At 37.3% G+C, this 23447-nt stretch overlaps 1 protein-coding gene across 1 annotated transcript; it reads left to right on the forward strand.

Moving 5' to 3' along the window:
• Positions 1 to 6543: 6543 nt before the first annotated feature.
• Positions 6544 to 20303, forward strand: tmc1 (transmembrane channel-like 1). Its single transcript, XM_060883436.1, has 20 exons — positions 6544 to 6655; positions 9275 to 9295; positions 9578 to 9929; positions 10487 to 10645; positions 11034 to 11124; positions 11332 to 11413; positions 11514 to 11620; positions 14135 to 14233; positions 14360 to 14502; positions 15162 to 15306; positions 15441 to 15635; positions 15737 to 15916; positions 16554 to 16700; positions 17087 to 17215; positions 17743 to 17810; positions 17929 to 18168; positions 18535 to 18660; positions 19086 to 19164; positions 19811 to 19950; positions 20141 to 20303. Exons 1-20 carry the CDS (start codon positions 6544 to 6546, stop codon positions 20301 to 20303), a joined length of 2778 nt encoding a protein of 925 aa, XP_060739419.1.
• The last annotated feature ends 3144 nt before the right edge of the window (positions 20304 to 23447 follow it).

Below are 23447 nucleotides of genomic sequence, written 5' to 3' on the forward strand. Positions count from 1 at the left end.
TAGTTTTTTCATTGCAGGATACTCTCACATCTGGTATTTTTATGATAAACTGCAAATTATGTATATTTTCCCTCTTATCATCTTCCAAGACACTGTACTCCTCCACTATGCATAAAAAACAGGCGGCTAATGTTTCTCCACCTTACTGGATCACATGGTTCCTGATCGTCCTCTCATTATCTGAGATGTTGCTTGTTTTGAGATATAATTAAATGCAGTTCTAGTTCTTCTTGCTGAACGGTGGAGCTGCTGTTATCTTCCTAGATTCACCCCCCCCCACACACACCCCCCAAATTGGATGTCCCATTATAGAAGTCTTCTAGTCCTCTTAAATTACCAAAAATGACATTTATATTAATAATACTTAGCCATTTATAGTTGCATTTAATAATATGGAACGTCTGCTCAAAACACTTTAAGACCCTATGGCTTACATTACAGTAAGTAATGTCTTACAGTAAGTGTTTTCATCCCCTCACCAGTGGCTGTTTTTATGCCTCTGGGTTTGTTGCATTTATATGAAATTATCCCAGTAAGCTGCAGACAAACTGATCACAGCAAGGTCAAACGTCTGAAATGTCTTTAATAGCTTCCTGTTGGAAGTAGATTTTAACAGCTTAATGCTTAATGGATGTTTTTCCATTGAAAAATGTCCCCACATTTAATTTTATTTGTTTAATTTTTTATATATTTTTTATAGTTGTAAATTTTCTCAAGTCCCTGTCAATGAGATAATATAAAAGCAATATATTATATGCATATATAATATACCCCTGATGTTACACAAAAACTTCTGGGGCATAATAGGATGCTAGATGACTCAAGTATCATTAATACCAGCTTTAAATGGATGCAAATAAAATGCTAAAAGTACTATGCAACAAAGGTTCTCTAACAGCAACAGATTGTTTAATTGTAGAAACATTCTTAATGAACACAACAAACCTTTAGAGAGACCTCTCAAGATAAGAAATACGCACAGGTGTCCTGACAGCTGTCTAATGGCTTTAGCTGCTGTTGTCAGGAAGGAGCTTGTTTAACAATGTGTAACTGACCTAGGAACAGCTGGAGAGGTGAGTGTCAGCAGGTGCTAATTTCACACATATACATACAACAGTGCTAAAATGTTTTGCTTTAAGACCACATGAGACCTGCACCTCTTCTAAATTAAAGATGAGATCAGTTGTTAGCTGTTTTTATTGTTATGATCCAGTTGTTGTTGTATTTACTGTTGGTGGTATTCCACTGTCTCTGTGCCTTAGGAGTCGTAGCCGATCTGGGGTCAATTTTACCTTAAGCTTCACAGATAACCCCAAGAAAAGTGGTCATATTTTCCAAAGCTTTGTGTATGGACGTTAAGATGTCTGAAACGTCTTCTACTGTAAATGGATTCAAAGAGCTTTAGAATGAATCGAGAATATTCTTTCCTAACATCACTTTTCATCACAAGAAGTAAGGATGCAATGGGATTTTGTACTAAATGACTACAAATCCTGAAAAATGAGGGTAGTTGTGTTGTGGTTAAGAAAAGTTACAAATACAGCCACAACTGCTGGGAATGTTTTGTGAAATGATGTGCATGTGGCAAACCAGAGCAAAAACAAGCAACCAAATGCAACATATCATAAAACTGCAATCCATTAAGGACGGGATAAACACCTGACAATCAGTTATGGAGATCAACACAATACCATCGTAACAAAATCTAAAGGTTTAATTCCTCATAGCTGAGCTAACAATTTTGAACAACACTTTTATCCTGTTATAATTATGTTCAATATTCTGGAAGTTTTTTGTTTGTTTGTTTGTTTGTTTTTTTGGGGGGGGAGGAATTCATTTAGCTTGGAATGTTTTAAAGTTCTTACACTGGAGACTACTTCCAAAAACATTCCTTACGGAATAGTTCACCATATCAAAACTGCACAAAGTTTGTTTTAGACTCTGTGTAAATTATTAGAGATATTTTCACTTGATCCCCTTACTGACCAACATGGTCCATTACTTGCCATAATGAGGTTTGGGTAATGCAGTGGGATCACATCGTTAACATGCAGCAGGTCAGTGAAAAGGACAAGACAGCTGTGGGAAAAATTACAGATTGATTACTGTCTGCTGGTGAGACAGGGCTTACTTTCTCTTTGTCCCACATAAACTCACTTACTTAATCCTTATTACACCAGTCTTTGGATGGATGCAGGCCGTGGCTTCCATGTTTGACAGTATGGGCCATGTGAGGGAAGGAGGACAGGAAGAAGAGATTAACGCTGGGGACTATTACTAGGCAGCGTACACTGGGAATTGTTTCCAAGATTAATACATTTATATGGCTTTTGAAAAAAATGCAAATGTTCCTATGTGATTAAACAAAGCAGCATTTTCAGTAACAGAGTGGGTTAGATTAGAAACTAAAACATGTCCCCCTCACACTGCACTGCATGAGTGTGTGTGTGTGTGTGTGTGTGTGTGCATGTGTGGGACACAATTCAGATCTTGGTGTGTCAATAGGTTTGACCAGAGCCAGAAGATTTCCTTTTGGTTATTAAGGTTAGATTTAGCTTATATATTATATTAATAACTTTCAATGGAAGGCGTGTGTGTGTGTGTGTGTGTGTGTGTGTGTGTGTGTGTGTGTGTGTGTGTGTTTAGAGACAGAAGTCTTAGAGGAACACGCTATTAAAGCTTAGTCTGATTCATCACTTCTGTGAGTCAGAGACTGAGATGAAAATTGATGTTGCTCTAATATTGAATGCCATATTATAACTCCACCCACAATACATTTGGGCTTCAGACTCCACCCACTTGCATATATTCCAGTCATGATTTGTTGCGTTTTTTTATTCTGTCTCTATTGTGTGCTCATGCGCATGCACATGCACCCACACGAACACACGCACACGCACACACACACACACACACACAAACACACACACTTTATATTCAGTTGATATGATTATGGTAGTAACAAAGTTTCTAAGTGTGTAGATGTGTACGTGCTTCTGAGTCCTTAATCTTAATCTTACATACATCCTAATGGTGACAGACAAGGACACAATGTACTACCAAAGCACAGTATTACTCTTTTGGTACATAAAAGTAGTACATAGTACATAGTACATAGTACTTCTCTCTCTCTCTCTCTCTCTCTCTCTCTCTCTCTTACACACACACACAGACACAGACACAGACACACACACACACACACACACACACACACACACACACACACACACACACACACACACACACACACACATACACACACGTTGCCAGCACTGAGCTGTCTGTAAAGCCTGTGTTTTTCAGTGTAACTTAACTGCTGGTTATACAGCTCCAATCACTACTTTCATCCATTTCCATTCTACCATCTATAGCACAACTGTGCATACAATTTATTTACTTATCAATTTATTTTTCAATTTTTTTACATACACGTATTTATTTATTTTTTGTTAATCTCATCTTTTTGTCTCTGTGTACTGGAAGCATATGACACTAAAACAAATTCTTCGTATGTGCAAGCATTCTTGGGAATAAAGCTCTTTCTTCTTTCTTTTCTTTTTCTTCTTCTATATGTTTATCAAACACCTCGAGTAGAGGCATAGAGGTGCTCATACACACACTTCCCAAAGAAAGGGATGCTAAACACAAACACTGTTAAACAAATGCAAGTTATAAAGATGAAAGTATGAGATATTTGCATAATTACATAATTATGCTTAAATAAACTGGAAGACTTGTTTTAGTTATATAAATGTATATGTAGATGGTAATATTATATAAAACTCATCACTTATTCACTGCAGTCCAGAAAATTATTATTATTATTACTACTGTAGATATCACATTATGTAATACTACTAATATTACTAATCTAAAAAATATTATTAAATACTTTTCTATCATAGTATAATTCACTCAAATGTTCATGTAAACATGACCTTATAAGCTCTTTTATATATATGCAACAATATATGCTATTTACAAGCCTAAAAGAGAAACCCAACATAAAAGAAACATCAAAAGGAAATCTGAAATTCTGAAAGTTGAACACTAAATAAATACAATGAAGATATAACTTACAAAATACAAAATAGGTTATTTGTACAAATGGTTTGGTAAAGAGGTTCTACTTTGGGTGCACAGCTTTAACTTTAACAATAAAAAACATGACATTTGTCTATAATTCATTTAGAAATTCTGTTGGGTGTTTGGTAGTTTTCTGTGTAACTGAGACTAAAGACTCTGAGACTAAAGACTGAAGCTTCTCCTTCATTTTAAGTCCTTTGTATCAATACATGCCACTTAATGTTTTAATCAGCAGTTCACTTTCTTATAGCTAGCTGGCTAGCATTAGCAGTGGAGATTAGAGGCATGCATAAATACAGTTTAAAAAAATCTACACACTCCTGTTAAAAATCTTGCCCTTAGTTTTCATTTGCTCCCACCTCACAACTCTAAATTGCACTTACATGTGAATGAGTTTGTGTGTGTGTGTGGTGCCACGTGAGGAACTAAAGTATTTCCACTAAGGCTCTGAGGTTACATGCTCCACCATAACCCCCAGTTTAAGACCCTTGTCCTTTCTTTTCCAGGGGTAGCACCAAATCCAAACTTTATGCTTAATACCAGACCTGCTGCTTTCCCAGTACCAGTCCAGGTCTCAGCTCCCTTTCTATTGTTAGTCTCATTGCCCAGTGATTGTCCCATTCCTCCATGTTAAATTTCCTGTGCCAGTCTCCCCAAATATCATCCCAGTTTTTGCCCCATCTCCAATTTATTTCCCCATTCTTCTTCTATCATTTGTATTCCCAGGTCCTGATCCTGTGTCTGTACTCAAAAACCTGCATCTTCACAAATATCCAACCTGAGATCAAGTCTCCCAAGTATTAGTCCTAGGTCCTTAGTATTCCTAAATACCAGTCTCAGTAACTGCTCCTTTCTGAGTGTCAGTCTCAGGAACTATTCCTTCCCCATTGTTAGTCTCAAGTCCTGATCCTGCCCCACCATGTTTCCCTGATCTTTCCAAAAGGCAGTACTGGTCTGAATATTCCTGGCTGCTCCGTTTCTTGTAGCATTCCCAAGTGCTGAACATTCCCCAGGGTCAATCCCTGACCTTTCTTGCCCTGCCTTTGTTAGCCCCAAGCTCTGCTCTGATAATGATTCATCCTAATAATCAATCCAAGATCCTAATCTTTTCTAGAAAATGGTCCCAGCTTAAGGAAATCCAAAATCACAGGTTCTAAACTACCAGCAATGTCTTCAAATTCAGGAATAATTTTTCTGTGGGGGGGCACAGTGGCTTAGTGGTTAGCACCTTCACCTCACACCTCCAGGGTTGGGGGTTCGAGTCCCGCCTCCGCCTTGTGTGTGTGGAGTTTGCATGTTCTCCCCGTGCCTTGGGGATTTCCTCCAAGTACTCCGGTTTCCTCCCCAGGTCCAAAGACATGCATGGGAGGTTGATTGGCGTCTCTGGAAAATTGTCCGTAGTGTGTGATTGCGTGAGTGAATGAGTGTGTGTGTGTGCCCTGCGATGGGTTGGCACTCCGTCCAGGGTGTATCCTGCCTTGATGCCCAATGACGCCTGAGATAGGCACAGGCTCCCCATGACCTGAGGTAGTTCGGATAAGTGGTAGAAAATGAATGAATGAATGAATTTTTCTGCAGAACCAGTCCAAGCTGTTTGGATAACTCAACCCCATTTCAGTCAATTCCCTGTGTCAATTTTCCAGATCCTTCTTTACTAGAAGTTCCGTGCTCATTCTCGAGTTTTATTCCACAAAATCAGGTTTAATTGTTTTTCCAGTGCCACTTCACATTGAGTGTCAGAATCAGGCTTCGAAGCTTTTCCCGTGTCAGAAGCCACTTAGGACCCTGGAGCAAAATGTACTTAATGGCTTCCTGACCTAAGTTATACTCTTGTATAGAGAAATAAAAAATTGATAATACACACATAAATTATAAATTGCTCTCCATAATGCAATTCTTTGACATTTCTGAAATTCAAAACCTTTTCAAATAGCTCTCCATTATGACACTGAAAAGATTTAAAGAGACAAGGTTAGGTTTAAGATTCCTTCCATATCAGTTTTCGGTTTGATAGTTGTTAATTTTATCAGCTAAATAATTTAGAGAAATATTTAATAGAGAAGATGTTTCAGGTCAAGCTTGCTTTTTGTTATTTTGAGGTACAATGCTGAAAACCTGTAAACCTTTAACTGGTCAAATGTATAAAATGAAAGGTCAATACTTTCATATCATCACAGCAGATCAATCATCTGACATAGCCTTCTGTATCACCTTGGGCATGTATTTCATCCTGAATAATTATCCATGCCTTGTCTTCAAAATAAGGGAGTCATAATTGTGTTGAATAATTCACAGGATGAGAAATTGAGCGGCTCTAGGGTTTCCAGAGCTTATTGTTCCTGGACGAGGTCTCTCAATGGCTGCAAAAAGTGAACTCGTCATGCTTCTTACTCATCACTGGCTGTTCATGGATTGGCTAAGTGTACAGACCTCTCATACAGGCGCACATACATACGTATGCATGGATGCATCTTTCTTATTTTTCTTGAACAGTCCTGCATACACACAGGTACAAGGTTACTGAGGACCACAATGCCAAGAGAAAAGCTCATCGCATTGGAGAGTGACGGTAAATTGGGATTTTTACTTTCAAATATTATTAGTCATTTTTTGTGATTTTTTTAAGTACATCAGTGTGTTTTAAAGCAAAGTTATCCATTCACTCACATTATCTAAAACATATTTTATCCAACATGAGAAAAAATTCAGATCTGTGTACAGTTGGACATCTTTTGCAAAATTGATGTTTTGACCAAATGAATCAGGGACAGGAAGAACGAGGATATTCACAGCTAATAACTTTGTGTTGGAAAGCCAGAACTTCTTTGAATTTATTTAAACTGAAGAGTACACCCCTGTGAGATGAAGAAAATTTGTTTTCAGAAGCAGTGCAGAGTTTTCAGGCATTTGATAATTGATAGTTTTGAGTTACCAGAGCTGGGAAGTTTTTTGTACCATCCTAAAACAAGCAAGACAAATTTTGGTTTTAAGCTTCATTTTCACAGGATTTTAATATCACTAAGTGTTTTCACCAGTAATGTAACATAGGCACTTATGGCACTTATGTAGGAGTAAGAACTTTTTACACTTTTTGATTTTTTTGTTAATTTTTGGATTTTTCAGATTTTTCTTTTTTTTTTCATTTACATAACCACAAAGATTCTACACATATTGATTGTATGGCAATATGCCGCTCTCTCTGTGTATGTTTTAGCCAATGTATACATGCTATGGAAGCAATACGGTTGGGTGGGCATTGTTTGACCCTATCCAGAGACCCTGATGGTGTATAACAACAAAGGTTGCCAGAGAAACAGGGGTGTCTTCAAAGATACAAAGACCCAAATGCAGGGATAATATAAAGAGTGTTTATTTAGGGGAAAACATGACAAAGGGCTAGAAACACTAGGCAAGTGGAAACACAAAACACAGGAATGCAAATATAACAAACTAGAGACAACAAACAAAAAGAGGACTCTGCAAAAAAAAAAAAAAAAACAGACACGAGACAACTGGTATAAATGGGGTGACAATCATTGTAACACAAGGAACAGGTGTGCAGAGGTGGAAACGGTTAAGGAAAGGCTAACGAATGTGATACAAAATCAAAAACAAAGGCACATGGCACAGACACAAAAACTGCCAGAATGTCCCCCTGGTGTCCAGGTAGGGAATAGTCTCAGTCATTCCTTACAAAGGGAACCAAAAACATGCTTCCTCAGTGTCCCTTTGTACCTGCTGTTTGACATTAGCATGCGGTATAGGCAAATTTGGTTACAGTGGACACAAGGGACACAGTAGCTGTACAAATTTTGCCAAGAACCCGATAAAGAAAATTAGGGACATTTGTTTTTGAGATGAAGGATGTACAATAAATCAGAAATTGTTTTAACCCACCTATCTTGCAAGTGCTAAGAAATATTAGAACATGTGACTGAATGTCTACTCTTGGTTTGAAACCTTGGTTTCACAAAAACACTGTATTTTTTGTTAAAAAGGATAAACCAACATGAATTCAAGAGAGCTGTCTATCAGAGAACAGAAAGCCAGCTGAGAAAAGAAGGAACACTGATCAGAGCCATTGAAGATACATTGGGATAATCCAATACAACAAAATGGAATTACAATTACATAAAATATTGTGTAAGCTGTGAGGACATACCCAGAAATAAGTTAGTCACCAACAATGTCCACCAATGTTTGAAGAAGATTTAGAGAGCAGAAATATATAAACCATGTCACAATGTGAAACCACTCAGCAGCAGCAAGAATTAGAATGCTAAATTAAAAATACAGGTATGAATCACAAATGTTCTGGAAGCAAGATGAACCTCTGAGGGAGAAATGCCAAAGAGTGCAGAAAGAACAGTTCTGCTCATGATGCAAAACACACAAGCTCATTTGTGAAACATGGTGGTAGTAGTGTCATGGCTTGGCCTTGTATGGATGCTTCTGTAACATTCTCACTAATCTTTATTGATGATAGAAACAGCAGAATGAATTTAGAAGTCTACAGAAACATTCCCTCTGAATATTGCAGAGAAATGTATCAAAATCCAATTACAGAGAAGTGCATCCAAAAATAATACAGTAACATCAATGCTGATGCAAAAAAGTAGTTCAGTAATTGAAAATATTGATTACAGCAGTAATTATAGACAATGACCCAAAACACTCTACCAACCCAACAAAGGACTTCACTGTCAAAAAATAATACATAAAGTGAAGAATAGTAAAAGTCTGATATCACAAAGAATAAAAAGGGTCATCATCATGATCAAGTTCTTGTAAGCAACTGATATGCAACTGATTCCTTTACTTTTGTTTCTTTTGCATCAATGATGCCATGTTTGAGGCTGACTAATTCATCTCATTGTAACTCTCAGAAAATTAAAGCTAAATTAAATCATTATAGAATGGAGCTAACAAGATTTAAAAAATCAGTTTTGTTTTAAGGTTATCTTTAATATTTCTTAACTATTTTTTCATGCAGTTACACATTACTGATACACTAACATTTAAAAAATTATAAGCACTTGTTTTGCTTTGCTCCTAATAATTTGCTGCTTATCACACAGCTGATTAATGAGCTTGTCCCCTTTTACTGGATAGGTTTTTCGGTACTTGTAGGTTTTTTCGTGTAATTGTTAATTCATGTCTAAATGCCATTTTCACTTTGTCTTTACAGTCAGCATTGATGTTGATGAAGGTATACCAAAAGTTTTCAATTTCTCATGATTTGGAAGATAAACATGGCCCAAAAATCAATTAGCAGGAACTGTTTTAATTTTCTCTTCTAGATTTTTTTTAAAAATATGAAGACTGATTTTGATTTGATTTTAATACAATTAGCATTATATCTTCACTCCTGAACCTTACTGTATATATTAGAGCACTCTTGCACACCCTAAGCTTTTCCTTAATAACAGTGTATTCTTGATAAAAGTGTGATGCTGATAAACTAAAAAAAATCACCTATTTTATTTTGCAGGAGATATAACTGATAGCGTTTACTATGTTGGAATTGATGTGGATGGAAAAAAGCAGCGAGAGGAGATGGACAAGAAGAAAGAAAGAAAACTTGCCAAGGGACAAAGTGACAAAGTGCAGAAGCAACAGAAAAAATCTACTTATCTTCACAACTGTGAAAAGAACAGAATTAATGTAGGAGGAGAGGTAGAGGAGATTCCCATGGAAAGAAAGAACAGTAAGAACAAGAAGGCAGCGATACAGCAGGAGGATTCAGAAGGAGATGGAGAAGAAAAGAAGATGAAAATGGTGCAAGGAAACAATGATCAATCAAAAAAGAAGGAAAAAGTAAACAAAATGGCAACTGAGAGCAAGTAAGTTTTAAATATAAAGAATAACGCACTGTTAATCTGTAGTTATTAAAATATGAGTATTAGTACTAAATCTATATAAGTAAGGAAATGCAGGAAATGTAAAATAAAATAATAAAGGGAAGCAATACCAAACTTGTTAAGTAACAAACTTGAGGGTAATAAAAATAAATTAAAAACTAAGCAATGAGAGCAAATAAATTTGTAATATAACTTTAATAGTCATATAACAAGCATGTAAAGTATAAAAACAAAGAAAAACAACCCCTTGGGGGCGCCCCTGTTGCAAGCCTTACAAAATATAAACATAAAGATTAGCTTTATTTGTATTGTAAATACATTTTATTTGCAAAAATAGAAAGCATGTGGATCTCCAACCAGACGGTATTTTATGCTCATTTAAACCAGGAAGTCTGGAGCTTTAAGGCAGCAACCTAATCTGCATATAATGACAATATAAATAGGCATACTTGGTTGGCTAATGTGACAAATCAGTGGTCATTTTAGACAAACTGCCCAACTTTTTGCAATAACATATGTAACTTTGATGTCTTCCATAGCTCAAAGGCAAGCTCTTCATCAGCTGATGAATCTTTTGTGGACTCGCTGAATTTGGAGGAGCAGGAGAAGCTGATGAAAGCCATAGAGGAGAAAAAGAAGCTCATTGCCACACTGAAAACACAAAACTGGCCAATGCACAAGAAATTATCTACGCTCAGGTCAATCACATACTTTACAGTATACACAGAGATATGGATTAATTCTTTGATCCATCTTGCAGAAATGTTCACTGATTGCAGACAAACCAAACACTCACTATGCTAAAAGCATGTTATTTTTCTGGGTTCATATTGTTAAGTGATTGGTAACATGCACACCCAAAATCCTTTCCTGAGTCATGTACAAAAAGCTGCCCCAAACTTCAACTTTGGACATACAAGCACAAACCTCATACTAAAAAGATATAGCATCTGCAGTTATTATAGGGTTGTACTGTTACACCTACTGTATATTTAGAGACCTTAATGATTGTACAATGAACAAAAGCATGGGTCATATCAATAAAGCTGGACTTCTTATTACCTTCATCTGTTTTCTGCAACACAGGGAGTCACAAGCATTTATAGAAAAGAATGAGGGCACTTTAGGACAAGTCAAAGGGAAGAAGCTCTACACCTACAAGGTCATGGTGATGAAGGTCAGCAGTCATGATTCAAAATGTAATACTCATTATGTTCATGGTATTGTGATGCACAAATCTGTTCATTTTAGCACTTATTTTGAATTACACTTTGACTTTAGGTGGTTTGAGCTTTTTGTGTGTTTCAATGTTTTGTAATGTTAGATTATCAAAAACTGAATGTTACACATTACAATGAGCATTGTGTTGTTTTGGTTATATCAGAAATGGGTGAAGTTTAAGCGAAACTTTAATAACTTTAAGAAGGCCTGCATTCCATGGGAGGGGAAGATCAAGAAAATTGAAAGTATGTTCAAACTTGTATGACCTCTATGTCTTTTTTAGCTTTTAAGGAATCACTCACATTAGTCACTTCTCTCTGATGATGTATTTGTATTCTCCGTCAGGTCACTTTGGCTCAGCAGTAGCTTCCTATTTTATATTTCTGCGATGGATGTTTGGCATGAACATAATTCTCTTTGTTCTGTCCTTTGGGCTGGTTATGTTTCCTGAGGTAAGGAATAGGTTGGCTTCAAAATATTCAATGGAAAGCTGTGTTTAATATTAATATTCTAACCAGTATTAGGACACTAAAAGCTAAGGCTGCTTACAACATCGTATACCATCTGTTGAAATATGACTATTTACTTTTGGCTGGGCTCCCTGGGTCCCTGGCCAAAATGTACGCCATTGCTAGGTCTACTTCTACACCCATCACCAACTACATTTCTTCATTTTCAGAACACACTATGGCCAAACACTCCCCAACAACATAGTGACTGTGAACATGACAATGTCTGTATTTGACAGTCACCTGATTAGTTGGGAAGCATAGTCTTGGGTGTCCAGGGAAAATTAATTGGTGATGGGTCCTGCTGAGAAGAACTTTGACATCAATATTATATAACCTGATCATAAGTATCTGAAACACTCAAACTCTGATAAGGCAACTTTAGTGTAACCACGGACAATCAAATCTCCTTTTCCTTGCATTTTGCTAATCAGACACGTTCATCCGCTTTTATAAATACACAAGCCACTGTTTGTTCAGTCCCCTGTCATTGCGAGACTGGACTACTGCAACTCACTCCTTGCAGTTCTGCCTCAGAACTCACTTCTGCATATTATCCAAAATGCAGCTGCAAGACTTGTTCTAAACCTTCCGATGTTCTCCCACACAACCTTTGCTGCACTCCCTCCACTCCCTCCTGTAGCTGCCCACATCAGATTTAAAATGCTGATGATTGCCTACAAAGCCAAAAACAGGCCAGCATCCACATACCAGTTACAACCTACTCTGCACCATGCTCTCTCTCATCCTCTGCCACTGCTCAACTGGTCACATCATCTATCAGGGTACAAGGAAGGTATGCATCAAGACTCTTCTCTGTTCTACCTCTGACCCCTGTTCTACCTAAGACCTACCTCTGTCTCATCTGAAATATTAAAACTAGCACTTCTTGTCCTATTCTTTACCTCCCAACAGAGCTCTTACACTGATGGCTTATTCCATGACCTAGTGAACAGTATTTATGTATTAATTGTATTGGTTCAACAGCATTTCAATGAATCGATTTGGGTAGAGGCATCAGCCAAAGGTCTTAAATATAAATGTAAATGTAACTGCACCTCAGTGACCGCTTGTCATACAGGTGCTATAAAGAGTTACTATCTGCCTAATGTAGTAGACTAAATACATGTTTAGTATCATTGTAATGTAATTCTCCTCCTTTGGTCCCTAGAACTTTGCTAACTGTTAAATTACTTCCCCATTGCACTTAGTCTCAAGTAGTCTTTAACCATGAGATTTGATCTGTTGACCATTTTTGTAGTCATTAACCACTTCTCAAAGTTTCTCAGGCATATCCTTGTCAGCTCTCTTCTATCTAATTGTCTCAGGTGGTATAGCTGCCCATTCTTCTTGCCATGAGTTTTTACTAACTTCCCTGTACCACTGGAGCTCACACATCCCTTAAACATCAGAGATCCATCGGCATGCTTCACAGTGATCATCAGAGATCCATCGGCATGCTTTACAGTGGGGTCACTGTAGGCCTTGTTGACTTCTCTCCAAACATAGCGTTTATGGTTGTGACTATAAAGTTACATTTTGTTATCTTCACTCCAAATGACTCTTCTCCAGAAACTGTGAGGCTTGTCTAGGTGCTGTGTGCCGTACTGAAGGCGGGCCTATTTTGTGGCATGGGCGCCGTGACGGCTTTCTCCTGGCGCCCTTTCTATTAATAAGTACCTCCTTATTGTGCACCTTGAAACAACAACACCACCACTTTTTTCCACAGCAGACTCTTGAAGTTGTTTGTGGGTTTTTCTTTGTGTCCCGAACAATTCTTCTAGCATTAGTTGGTGAAATTTTGGTCTACCTGACCATGGCTTAGTATCAACAGAACATCTTATTTTCCACCCCTTTATCAGAGTTTGAACAGTACCGACCAGAATTTTAAAATCTTTAGATATATTTTTATATCCTTTTCTTGCTATATAAATTTCAACTACCTTATTAAGTAGGTCCATTGGCAGTTCTTTTGTCTTCCTCATGGTGCAGTATCCAGCCAAGTCAGTGCATCACCTTATGAGCTGAGAAACTCTCTGATTATTTATGCACAGACACTAATTACAATTACAATGAGTCACAAGTGTGGAAACGTCCCTTTAATAGCTATTTAAACCTCTGTGTGTAAACCTGTGTGTTTATAATGTGGCCAAACATTCAAGGATATGTAACTTTTGATAAAAGGTTTGGGAGATTTCAGTTATAATTAGGTTTTAAAAAGGAGTCAAACAACTATGTGATAATTAATGACCACATGACCATAGACTTAAAAACAAAAATGTTGTTTTGCATTATCAGTCATATTTTCCAAATAAATGGCAACAATTTCTTTCAGGGTATGCAAAGCATAACTGTATATTATTCAATAGCATAACTGTATATTATTCAACAGCAGAGACCTAGATAGCACACTGTCATCTGCTTTAAGTCAATATTTCTATAATTCTCTCTCTGCAGGCAATACTAGGGCTGCCATATGGAAGTATTCCCAGGAAGACTGTCTTTAAGGAAGAACTACCCACTGCTTCGGATTTTGACATCCTATGGGACCTTGAGGTCAACAAATTTTGAGAGACTTTATGCACTTACACTGTTCTGCTGTGTAAGCATGGTGATGATGAATATCATAATTAGCATAGTCATAAACAAACACTTACATGAAGAGCCTGTGTGTTTTCACAGGGTTACATAAAGTATTCAATTATGTTTTACGGCTACTACAACAACGAAAGAACAATTGGATGGATCAAGTTCCGCATGCCCTTGTGCTTCTTATTGGTTGCATTGTGCAGCATAGCTTACAGTTACATGGAGATCATTAGAATGTAAGTGTGGGACATCATGTCCTTGTTTTCTACATCCTATATCCATAGTGTGTTCTGGTAAATAGCATGAATCCAGGTTGGATAAATGAATATTTGGACTCCAAATATGTCTTGTTATTTTAAAATTTTTTGGAATTTTCCCTTTTGGAAAAATGATATGTATTTTTTAGTATAAACAAAGATAGGTTTGAAAAATGAAACTAATAGGTGAGAATGTATTAAACTGATGAACTGGTGATGAAGTCCGAAACTCATGAGTGGATATGGTTCTCTTGGGATCATATGTGCAACCATTCTTTCTCCAAACACAGCAAGCTGAATTTTTGTCAAAAAGTTGTAGCATCTTTCATCAGACTAGAGTGAGTTTTGATTTGCCTAAACGCATCTAAAACACATTTAGATGCATGCAATTGTGTGCTTCATTTTCCACAGGGTAGTTTTGCATATCATTATAATTGAAGATAAGCCCCCAATGTGATTAAGCAATTCTGCTTTTTTAAGCAAGCATCATGTTGAGGGCCTGATGAAAAGCAGAGCTAAACTAACATTAATTCAGATCACTATCCTTAAGCATCAAACCAGCTGAGGTTATCCACTGATACTAAAGAAATGGTATATTGCACCATCTGCTGGTCACCTTTCCTAAAATTTGTCCACAGCATGGCACACAACGAAAGTAAAGGAAGTGGAGGAGATGACACCCACTTCAATTACAGCTGGACAATATTCACCAGCTGGGATTACCTTGTTGGAAACCCAGAGACAGCTGACATCAATTTTGCCTCCATTGCCACAACCTTTAAGGTATGCCTGTATGCATTAATGTGTGTGTGTGTGTGTGTGTGTGTGTGTGTGTGTGTGTGTGTGTGTGTGTGTTTGTTTGTGTGTGTGTCTGTGCATGGACCTTAAATGTTATTACAAATGTTTCTTCTCACAAGGAAAGCCTTATTGAAGAGAAAGAACTCAGAAAAAAAGAAGACATACGATGGACGATATTTTTTCGCATCCTGAGCAATATAATGGTTTTCTCCATACTGGTGGGAAGTGGGTACCTAATCTATTTTGTAGTGCACAGGTCTGAAAAGTTTTTCCGTGCTGGGATGTACAACTTCGGCTGGTGGGAAAGAAATGAAGTAAGAATCCTGGATGTGTCCTTCTATGGATGTTATATTCTGTTTAAAATGAAAAAAGCACAAAGAGTTTGGAGATAATCCCTTAATATTTGTTTCCCCAGGTGAATGCGGTGATGTCTCTGTTAACCACGTTCTGCCCTATGTTTTTTGAGGCAATAGCCCTTATGGAGAAGTATCACCCACGCATTGCCCTACGCTGGCAGCTGGCCCGTATCTTTGCCCTTTACGTAGGCAACCTCTACAGCTTCGTCATAGCCATCATTGAGCAGATAAACATCTCGGTGGGTCACTTTTGAATTTATGTTCCCTTTGTTTGTGTCACATCCACTTTCCAATCATTTCTTGTATACCTTCCAGATGTAAAATGAAAAAAGCTATTTTTTATAAACCAATTTGGGTAGTGAGATCATCCTACTGAAGGTCTGAGAGACCTTCTTTTCTAAGGCACTTAGTCCACTTACTTTACTTTACTTTACTTTACTTGGGGGAAGTGCGTCATTTGTACTGCCATTGACACATAAGCACCAATGACTTCTTAGTTTAAGTATTAAAAAGAGAATACTTCTAGAGTGTAGGTATGGAGAAATTGTAGAAAAATGCTGGTAAATCCTTCACCCTTGGGCAGGAACATAATTAATATTGTTACTAGACCCATGTTAGTTTTTAATCTTAATGAAAATTTGCATCCTCTGGTTTCTTTTCAATGAGGCACTTTGCATGGCTTTCTAAATTTGGTTAATATGATTTTTCATCTGTTTATCTTATCAAATAAAAAACAGCCAAGACTATTTGTCTTTGGCTATAATACCCATATGGGTACAATTTGCTGAGGGATAACATAGGCCATTGAGAAAAAATCTAAATGAAAATGTGAACAGTGCTGTGAAGTGTATGAATGTTTCTTTACTTGTTTATCAGAGGGTTCAAGAAGAGGAAATGAAGCATAATCTGACCATATTTGACGTGAACATGCCTAACAGGTCCATAGCAGAGAATTCAACCATTTCTCATGTGGATCCTGCAGATGTACCCAGAGGGCCTTGCTGGGAGACTATTGTGGGGCAGGTACCTACCTACATACTTACTTCCAGTGCACCCACCTACCTACCTAACACACATAGTTACCCAACCACCAACTTAACTAGCTTCCCCACCCACCCACCGACCTACCTGCCTAGTCAGACCCACCTACCTCTATACCCACCCAACCATCTAACTGCCTACATTCATAACCCCTGCATCCACCAACACATCTTCCATCCACCTATATCTACATTATCTACCTACCTACCCATACACTAGTCTACATATCTGCCTACCTACATACCCAAAGAATAACAAAACTAGACTATAATACATGCATACAAAAGTCCATATTTAAAGACCAATAAAATTCAGAAATTGACATGCTTAAAAATACTTTTGCTCTCTTTCCCTCTTTCTTTGCTTAGGAGGTTGTACGTATGGTGATTTCAGACACATTGACTATTTACATTGTGCTGCTGGTTAATGACTTCCTCAGAGCAATTGTGATTCGGGTCTTCAACAGCTGCTGGTGCTGGGACTTGGAGTACACCTTTGTGAGTTTTCATGCCAGCAGGTTCATGCACAAGCTATAAAACAAAGTTTTTAACCATTATATATATCACTTTCTAAAATGTGCACAAAAAACAAAGACAAAGGGCTTAATTTACAGTTTCTAGTGGTTTCAATCATTTATAACACTACAGCTTCTATAGACATTAGTATTTAACTACTCATTAAGTTATTAAACTATTCAATAAATAATGACATAATTAATTAAGTAGTAAAGCATGGCATGCTGTGTTGCTGTGGGACCATAATCACTTAAAAACTTTTTTTATACTTAATATTGGGTAACACCCACAAAACAAGAGATTTCCTTGTTTTATATAGTTTATTTTATTTATTTCTTTTTTAAAAGGGCTGACACTGCCAGAGATGAGTCATTCTATTAGTGTTAAATAAATGTCTCTTCAGTGATAACATCACCATACTAAATAATTACACTCTGTTTTCTTGTTGTGAACAACTAACAGTATATCACTCCAACCTAAACACACTTTTTTTGTTGACTTTTTTGTAGCCGTGCTATGCCCTTTTTGATCTGAGTGGCAACGTGCTCACCCTCATATTCAACCAGGGAATGATCTGGTAGGATAGTCATGGCTTTTTCTATTATTATTTTATCAGTGTGCATAACACTATCTGGTCCAAACCTGCTTGTGAAATGAATTACTGTGTTTGTTTATTGGGTACTTGTGTATTTCAGTTTGGGCTCGTTGTTTGCTCCCTGTCTTCCTGCACTCAATGTTCTCAGACTGCAAACATCCATGTACATACAAGCCTGGGGTGTCTTGTGCTGCAACATCCCTCACCCACACATCTTCAAAAACTCACGTCATAGCAACTTTTACATGTACATACAGCTGTTCATCCTCTTTGTCTCAACACTGCCCACCATCTTCGCCATCGTCTATATGCGTCCATCCTTTGACTGTGGGCCTTTCAGGTACTGAACGATCAATACGACTTTAAGTAGAGTCCAAGCTTTTTCCCATGTACAGAATGTCTATGTTTGATCTTCATCTATTCTGATATAAGAATAGATGTTAGCAGAGAACTAATTTCTCTAAATATACTGTATATATTGCCTCTCCGCCATCTCTACCACTAGATGGTAATGTTGAATGTTAATATCTAATTTTCATCAGCAGCAACTTATACACACACACACACACACACACACACACACACACACACACACACACACAATCCTCCGAGTATATTTAGATTATATACATTTAAATCTAATATTGATTATAAAATGATCAGAGATGAACTGGTACATAACAGTATTGTATTTGACGGATTTCAGTGGGAAAGACCACATGTACGACGTGATCACGGAGTCACTGGAGTTGGATTTTCCGAGATGGTTCAGAAATGTGGTCAGCTACGTCTTAAACCCGGGAGTGGTTGTGCCTTTAGTACTGTTCATGGTGTAAGACACAGTGTAAAATCACATTAATGATATAAACAAGACAAGAAAAAGCATAGTACAATACTTTCAATCAATAAAATACAGATTTATGTAAAAGTTTTGGCACTCCCATCAAATGACCTCTTGATTTTTTTTTGTCTTTTTTCCCTCTGTTGTTGAGTTTTCTTTCTATCTTTCTTTCTTTCTTTCTTTCTTTCTTTCTTTCTTTCTTTCTTTCTTTCTTTCTTTCTTTCTTTCTTTCTTTCTTTTTTAAACAAAATTTGTGCAGGGATTAAATTTGATGTTAAATTTGACAAGGGGTGCCTAAATTTTTGCAAAATATATATATTTTTTATTTTATCTTGTCTTAAAAATACAATAAGGTACAATTTTAATATCCTTGAAAACATTGAATAAAATATTTTTGTTTCTCTTTTGGTTTTTAGCCTCACGATTATTTACTTACATTCGACGTCTAAAACATACAAGAAGGCCAACAATGACCTAAAAAAGAAACTGCGGGATGTAAGTTGAAAGATCACTGATTTTTTGTCCAAATATTCGGATAATCTGTGCGTGTGTATGTGTTTTAGAGCCACAACAACTTTGACTGGACTTTTAAAATACATAAAATACGTATTGTGGTTGTTATTAAGCTTTATAGCTGTGTTGAAAGATCACAAGGTTTTACTCTTTGACAAATCCTACCACAGTTTAAGAAGTGCAATTCTCAGTGGATCAAATCTGTGCTTAGAGTGGATTCTGTCCCATTTGCCTTGTTTTGGATAAAAGCGTCTGTGGATGTGGAGCTTGTGTTATTAAACTTTGAAAATCAGGAACACTGGATCTTGTCTAGAATCCGTTTTAAACAACCACACAAATGGCTCAAAAAAATTTTGTTCTTTTATTTTAAATTCATATTTGTTTCACTTCATTACTTTATTTGATTAGCTTTTTATCCCTTATATCTACAATACACCATTGTTGTTGCTGATGCTATAACTATGTAATGCAATTCTAGCTTTATTAGAGCTATTTGGAGACATGGATTTGTATGACAGGAAATAAGACAATGTACATAGTTTTATTCATAAATATGAATAACACTCTGTATGTGTGTGTCGTTGTCGGTGTGTGTATGTGTGCATGTGTGCGTGTTAAATAACAACAGCAATGTGAAGAGAACAGAAAGAGGGGCAAACTTGAAGCAAAGAAATCGGCCGAATATTTGGAGCAGGTCAAAAACATGGCTGCCACAGAACAGGACAAGGTCAAACAAAGCAACAGCAACGCGTCTGGGAAAGGAGGTAAGTGTACAGACTGTAGGGCAAATACAGTGATTATGGAGATGAACTCATTGTGGAACTTTTAATTCAGTGTTAATTTTGATGTAAGCATTTGATGAAACAGACTCCAGTAAGACTAATCCCCAAACTGTCATCAGATGACTCACTTTAACACTTTCTTTCATTTTTATTCTCTTTCCAGCGAGAGACAACAGCAAGAGAAGCAGAGAGAGTGGTTATTTTCCTACTCCTCGAAATGTGTACAGTGGGAGTCGAGGTTCGAGCCTGAAATACTCACACAAACCTCCTTGCACTCGACCTCCTTCAGCCCGCTCTCACCTCCTGCATGGGCAACTGCCAGGATATCCACCATATTAAAAAAAGTAGAAAAAGTCACAAGCTAGAGCTGGTTACATCAGACAATATGATAGAATTTCATTTTGTGTCTCTTTATCACTAATTTCTAATGGATCCTGGAGAGAATCAGTTCTCTGCTGAATTTTATGTTCTATCCAGATTAACGTACCTTAAGCATAATAATACAAATTGAATTGCAGCATAATTTTGTTGTTTTTCTTCTTTCATGGCATCAGCAAAAATCACTGATGATTGACTGAATACACAAGGAATAGCAATGAAATAAACATCGACCAGGCCTCACAATTATCACATTAATCAGGGGTTTGATTTAAAAACATGGCATCCATCCTCTTTAACACAGAACTAGCTTTTTCATGATAAACAAGTATGAGTACATTAGCAGAAAGCTTGCAGAAAGCTTTTTTTTAAATGTATGTTGTGCTGACAATTTCTAATGCATATTTATCTTAACATAGCTGCTAAACTGCTTCTTATAAATGAATAAGATTCAAGTTAATAAAATCATGCCAGTGTTTCTTTTAAAAAGATGAAGCTCTTATTAAACCTGGTTCAAATTTGTATCCATAAAAAAACAACTTAAAGGTAGGGTCGCCGATGTTTGAAAGCAAATGTCGACATTTGAAATCACCAAAACAAACACGCCCCTAACCCAAATGGGTCCCACCCCTGTATTGATAGGTCCGCCCACACATACATACGTAACCCAGGCAACTAATAGAAGGAAATGTGTCTTTATCATAGCTGAAGGGAAGAACAATACGATTGCAGATAAACAAACAAGCAAAAATGACACACAAGCATAATCATGCAAAGGACGGCATATATTAGTTCTGTGAAACAGAGCAAAACCAACGTTACTCACCTATCGAGAAGTAAAAAAGCAACCTCGGCGTCTTAAGTAAAGTTGGCCACATATTCACAGATTCGAGTTTCCCGAGTCAATAACTCCTGAGCTAAACACTGTTACTAGCAAAAAAACGGTTGTATCTGTCTCTCTACATTACTACAATAGAAAAGAGGTGTTATTTGTGTAGTAACAGCGTTTAGCTCAGGAGTTATCTACTCGGGAAACTTTAATCTGTGAATATGCAGCTAACTTCCCGCTCCTTCAGTTCTCTCCAGCACTGGAAAGCTGATCCTATATTAACACGGGTCCTACTTTTTGCCTTATCGTATTTCTTTGTTTTTATCCTCCATGTCAATGTTAAAACCGCTTTCTTCTAATGTCACACATGCGCACTGAACACTCTCTCCGCCCATGTTGACAAGACCCGCCCCTTTCTGCTCATTGGCTACACGTTTGTTTTGATTTTTGTTTAGTTTGTCTACCCAACTCAGTTTTCTGAAGCATTTCTCCAACAACAGAGACCCTACCTTTAATAACGTTAAATCATATTTCAAGGCTTAAACATGCTTTCAGCTTTACATATTATGGTTATGTTTTTTGTATTGAGTTCTCAACTCTAAATACAGCTCTTTTAGAATAATCCAGAAAAAATTAGGAAACAAAAACAAACTCAGCACTATGTTGCCGGTTTATTATGTTACCTACAACCGTTGGCGACATCAGTGAGAGTGACATGATAACGGCGAGAGATCATGTGATAGCATTTAAAGTGGTCTCTTTTTACTGATGGATAAAGTAGAGTGAGAATGATCAAAACAGAAATAAACATAGAGGATATTCAGAAAAATGACCAACGAGTGCAGGAATTCTTAAAATATGCTTCTTCAAGGACATGGGAACGTTTTAGGATGCTAGGTTTTAGAATTTTAAATTTAGAACAACAAAAACTACAACAACAATATAATAATAATAATAATAATAATAATAATAATAATAATAATAATAATAATAATAATAATAATAATAATCTTCTTCTTCTTCTACTTTCGGTTTTCCTGTTAGAACAGAATCTGTTTCCACATCTCTATCCTGTCTACTTTCTTCAGTCCTTTCTATGTCCCATTTCTTTTAGCTAGTCCCTTCCTCTGAATGTTGTCCTGTACTTTCTTGTTCCACCACCATGTTTCCTTATCTTCTTTTTTCTTTCCAGATGACACACCTAACACCCTCCTACCTATCTCCCTGATCACTTCTGCTGTAGTTTCCAAGTCTTCTGGAAGCTTTTCCTGACCACCCAAAGGCTGTTCCTGAATTCCTCATGACATTCTTCATTTTCCATTCTCCTCTCCTTCCTCGACCAACAGTAGCCCAATTTCTGTTGTTGTTAACCTGGGCCTCGACCGATCCTTGTATTTAATTCGCACTGACGACTCGCATGTTTAAATTTGGCACGTTTTATGCCGAATGACCTTCCTGACGCAACCCTCTCTTTATCTGGGCTTATGACCGGTATATATATATTGTTAGTTTATTGGTTTGTTGTTTGTTAAAGCCTATTCTACTTATATTTGTAGCACCCCCAGTGTTAAACAAGGTCATGTACCTGTGTCTATTGCATCAAAGGCCATGAAACAACATGACATTGGTAATAGAATCTAGAAACATGGGGCATCAGTGATCCAGGAGGGTGAGAAGAGCAAGAGCAGAAGATTAACAGACAAGCAGGATCTGAGGAAGCTTTAGTTATGATTGTCCAAAGCTCTTTTTGGTTGCTTTGCTGTTTTTATTTGACATTTTGAACAAATTGATACTTCTGTCAGTCAAATCTGATATTTATTTGTGACGTGACATACGGCTAAGTACTGTACGGTGGCCCATACTCAGAATTCGTTCTCTGCATTTAACCCATCTAAAGTGCACACACACAGCAGTGAACACACACACACACACACACACCGTGAACACACACCCGGAGCAGTGGGCAGCCATTTATGGTGCGGCGCCCGGGGAGCAGTTGGGGGGTTCGGTGCCTTGCTCAAGGGCACCTCAGTCATTATGTCATTATGGACTGAGTATGCCTCAGCCGGGTTTGATCTCAGACTAACAATTTTTTATCAGGACTTCATGTGAGTGACAGATTGAGGTCTTGGCTTACCCCTGCACTCTATGCCGCATTGTCTCTACCGTGTTAGTCAAGTTTCACTTGTCTGATCTTAGGATCTTAGACGTACCTCCACCAGAATATGTCTGTCTCTCTTTGTCTCTCTGTCTCTCTCTATCTTCCTGCATCTCTC

Source organism: Tachysurus vachellii, chromosome 12, assembly GCF_030014155.1.
Source record: "Tachysurus vachellii isolate PV-2020 chromosome 12, HZAU_Pvac_v1, whole genome shotgun sequence".
In the NCBI taxonomy this organism is placed as follows: Eukaryota; Metazoa; Chordata; class Actinopteri; order Siluriformes; family Bagridae; genus Tachysurus; species Tachysurus vachellii.

Excerpts from the sequence above, each read along its gene's own strand:
- tmc1 (XM_060883436.1), top strand. The coding sequence starts at position 6,544 with ATGCATGGATGCATCTTTCTTATTTTTCTTGAACAGTCCTGCATACAC. Across the intron at positions 15,307-15,440 it reads CCATTGCCACAACCTTTAAG|GAAAGCCTTATTGAAGAGAA; the intron begins GTATGCCTGTAT and ends TCTTCTCACAAG. Across the intron at positions 19,951-20,140 it reads GCGTCTGGGAAAGGAGGTAA|CAAGAGAAGCAGAGAGAGTG; the intron begins GTGTACAGACTG and ends GAGAGACAACAG.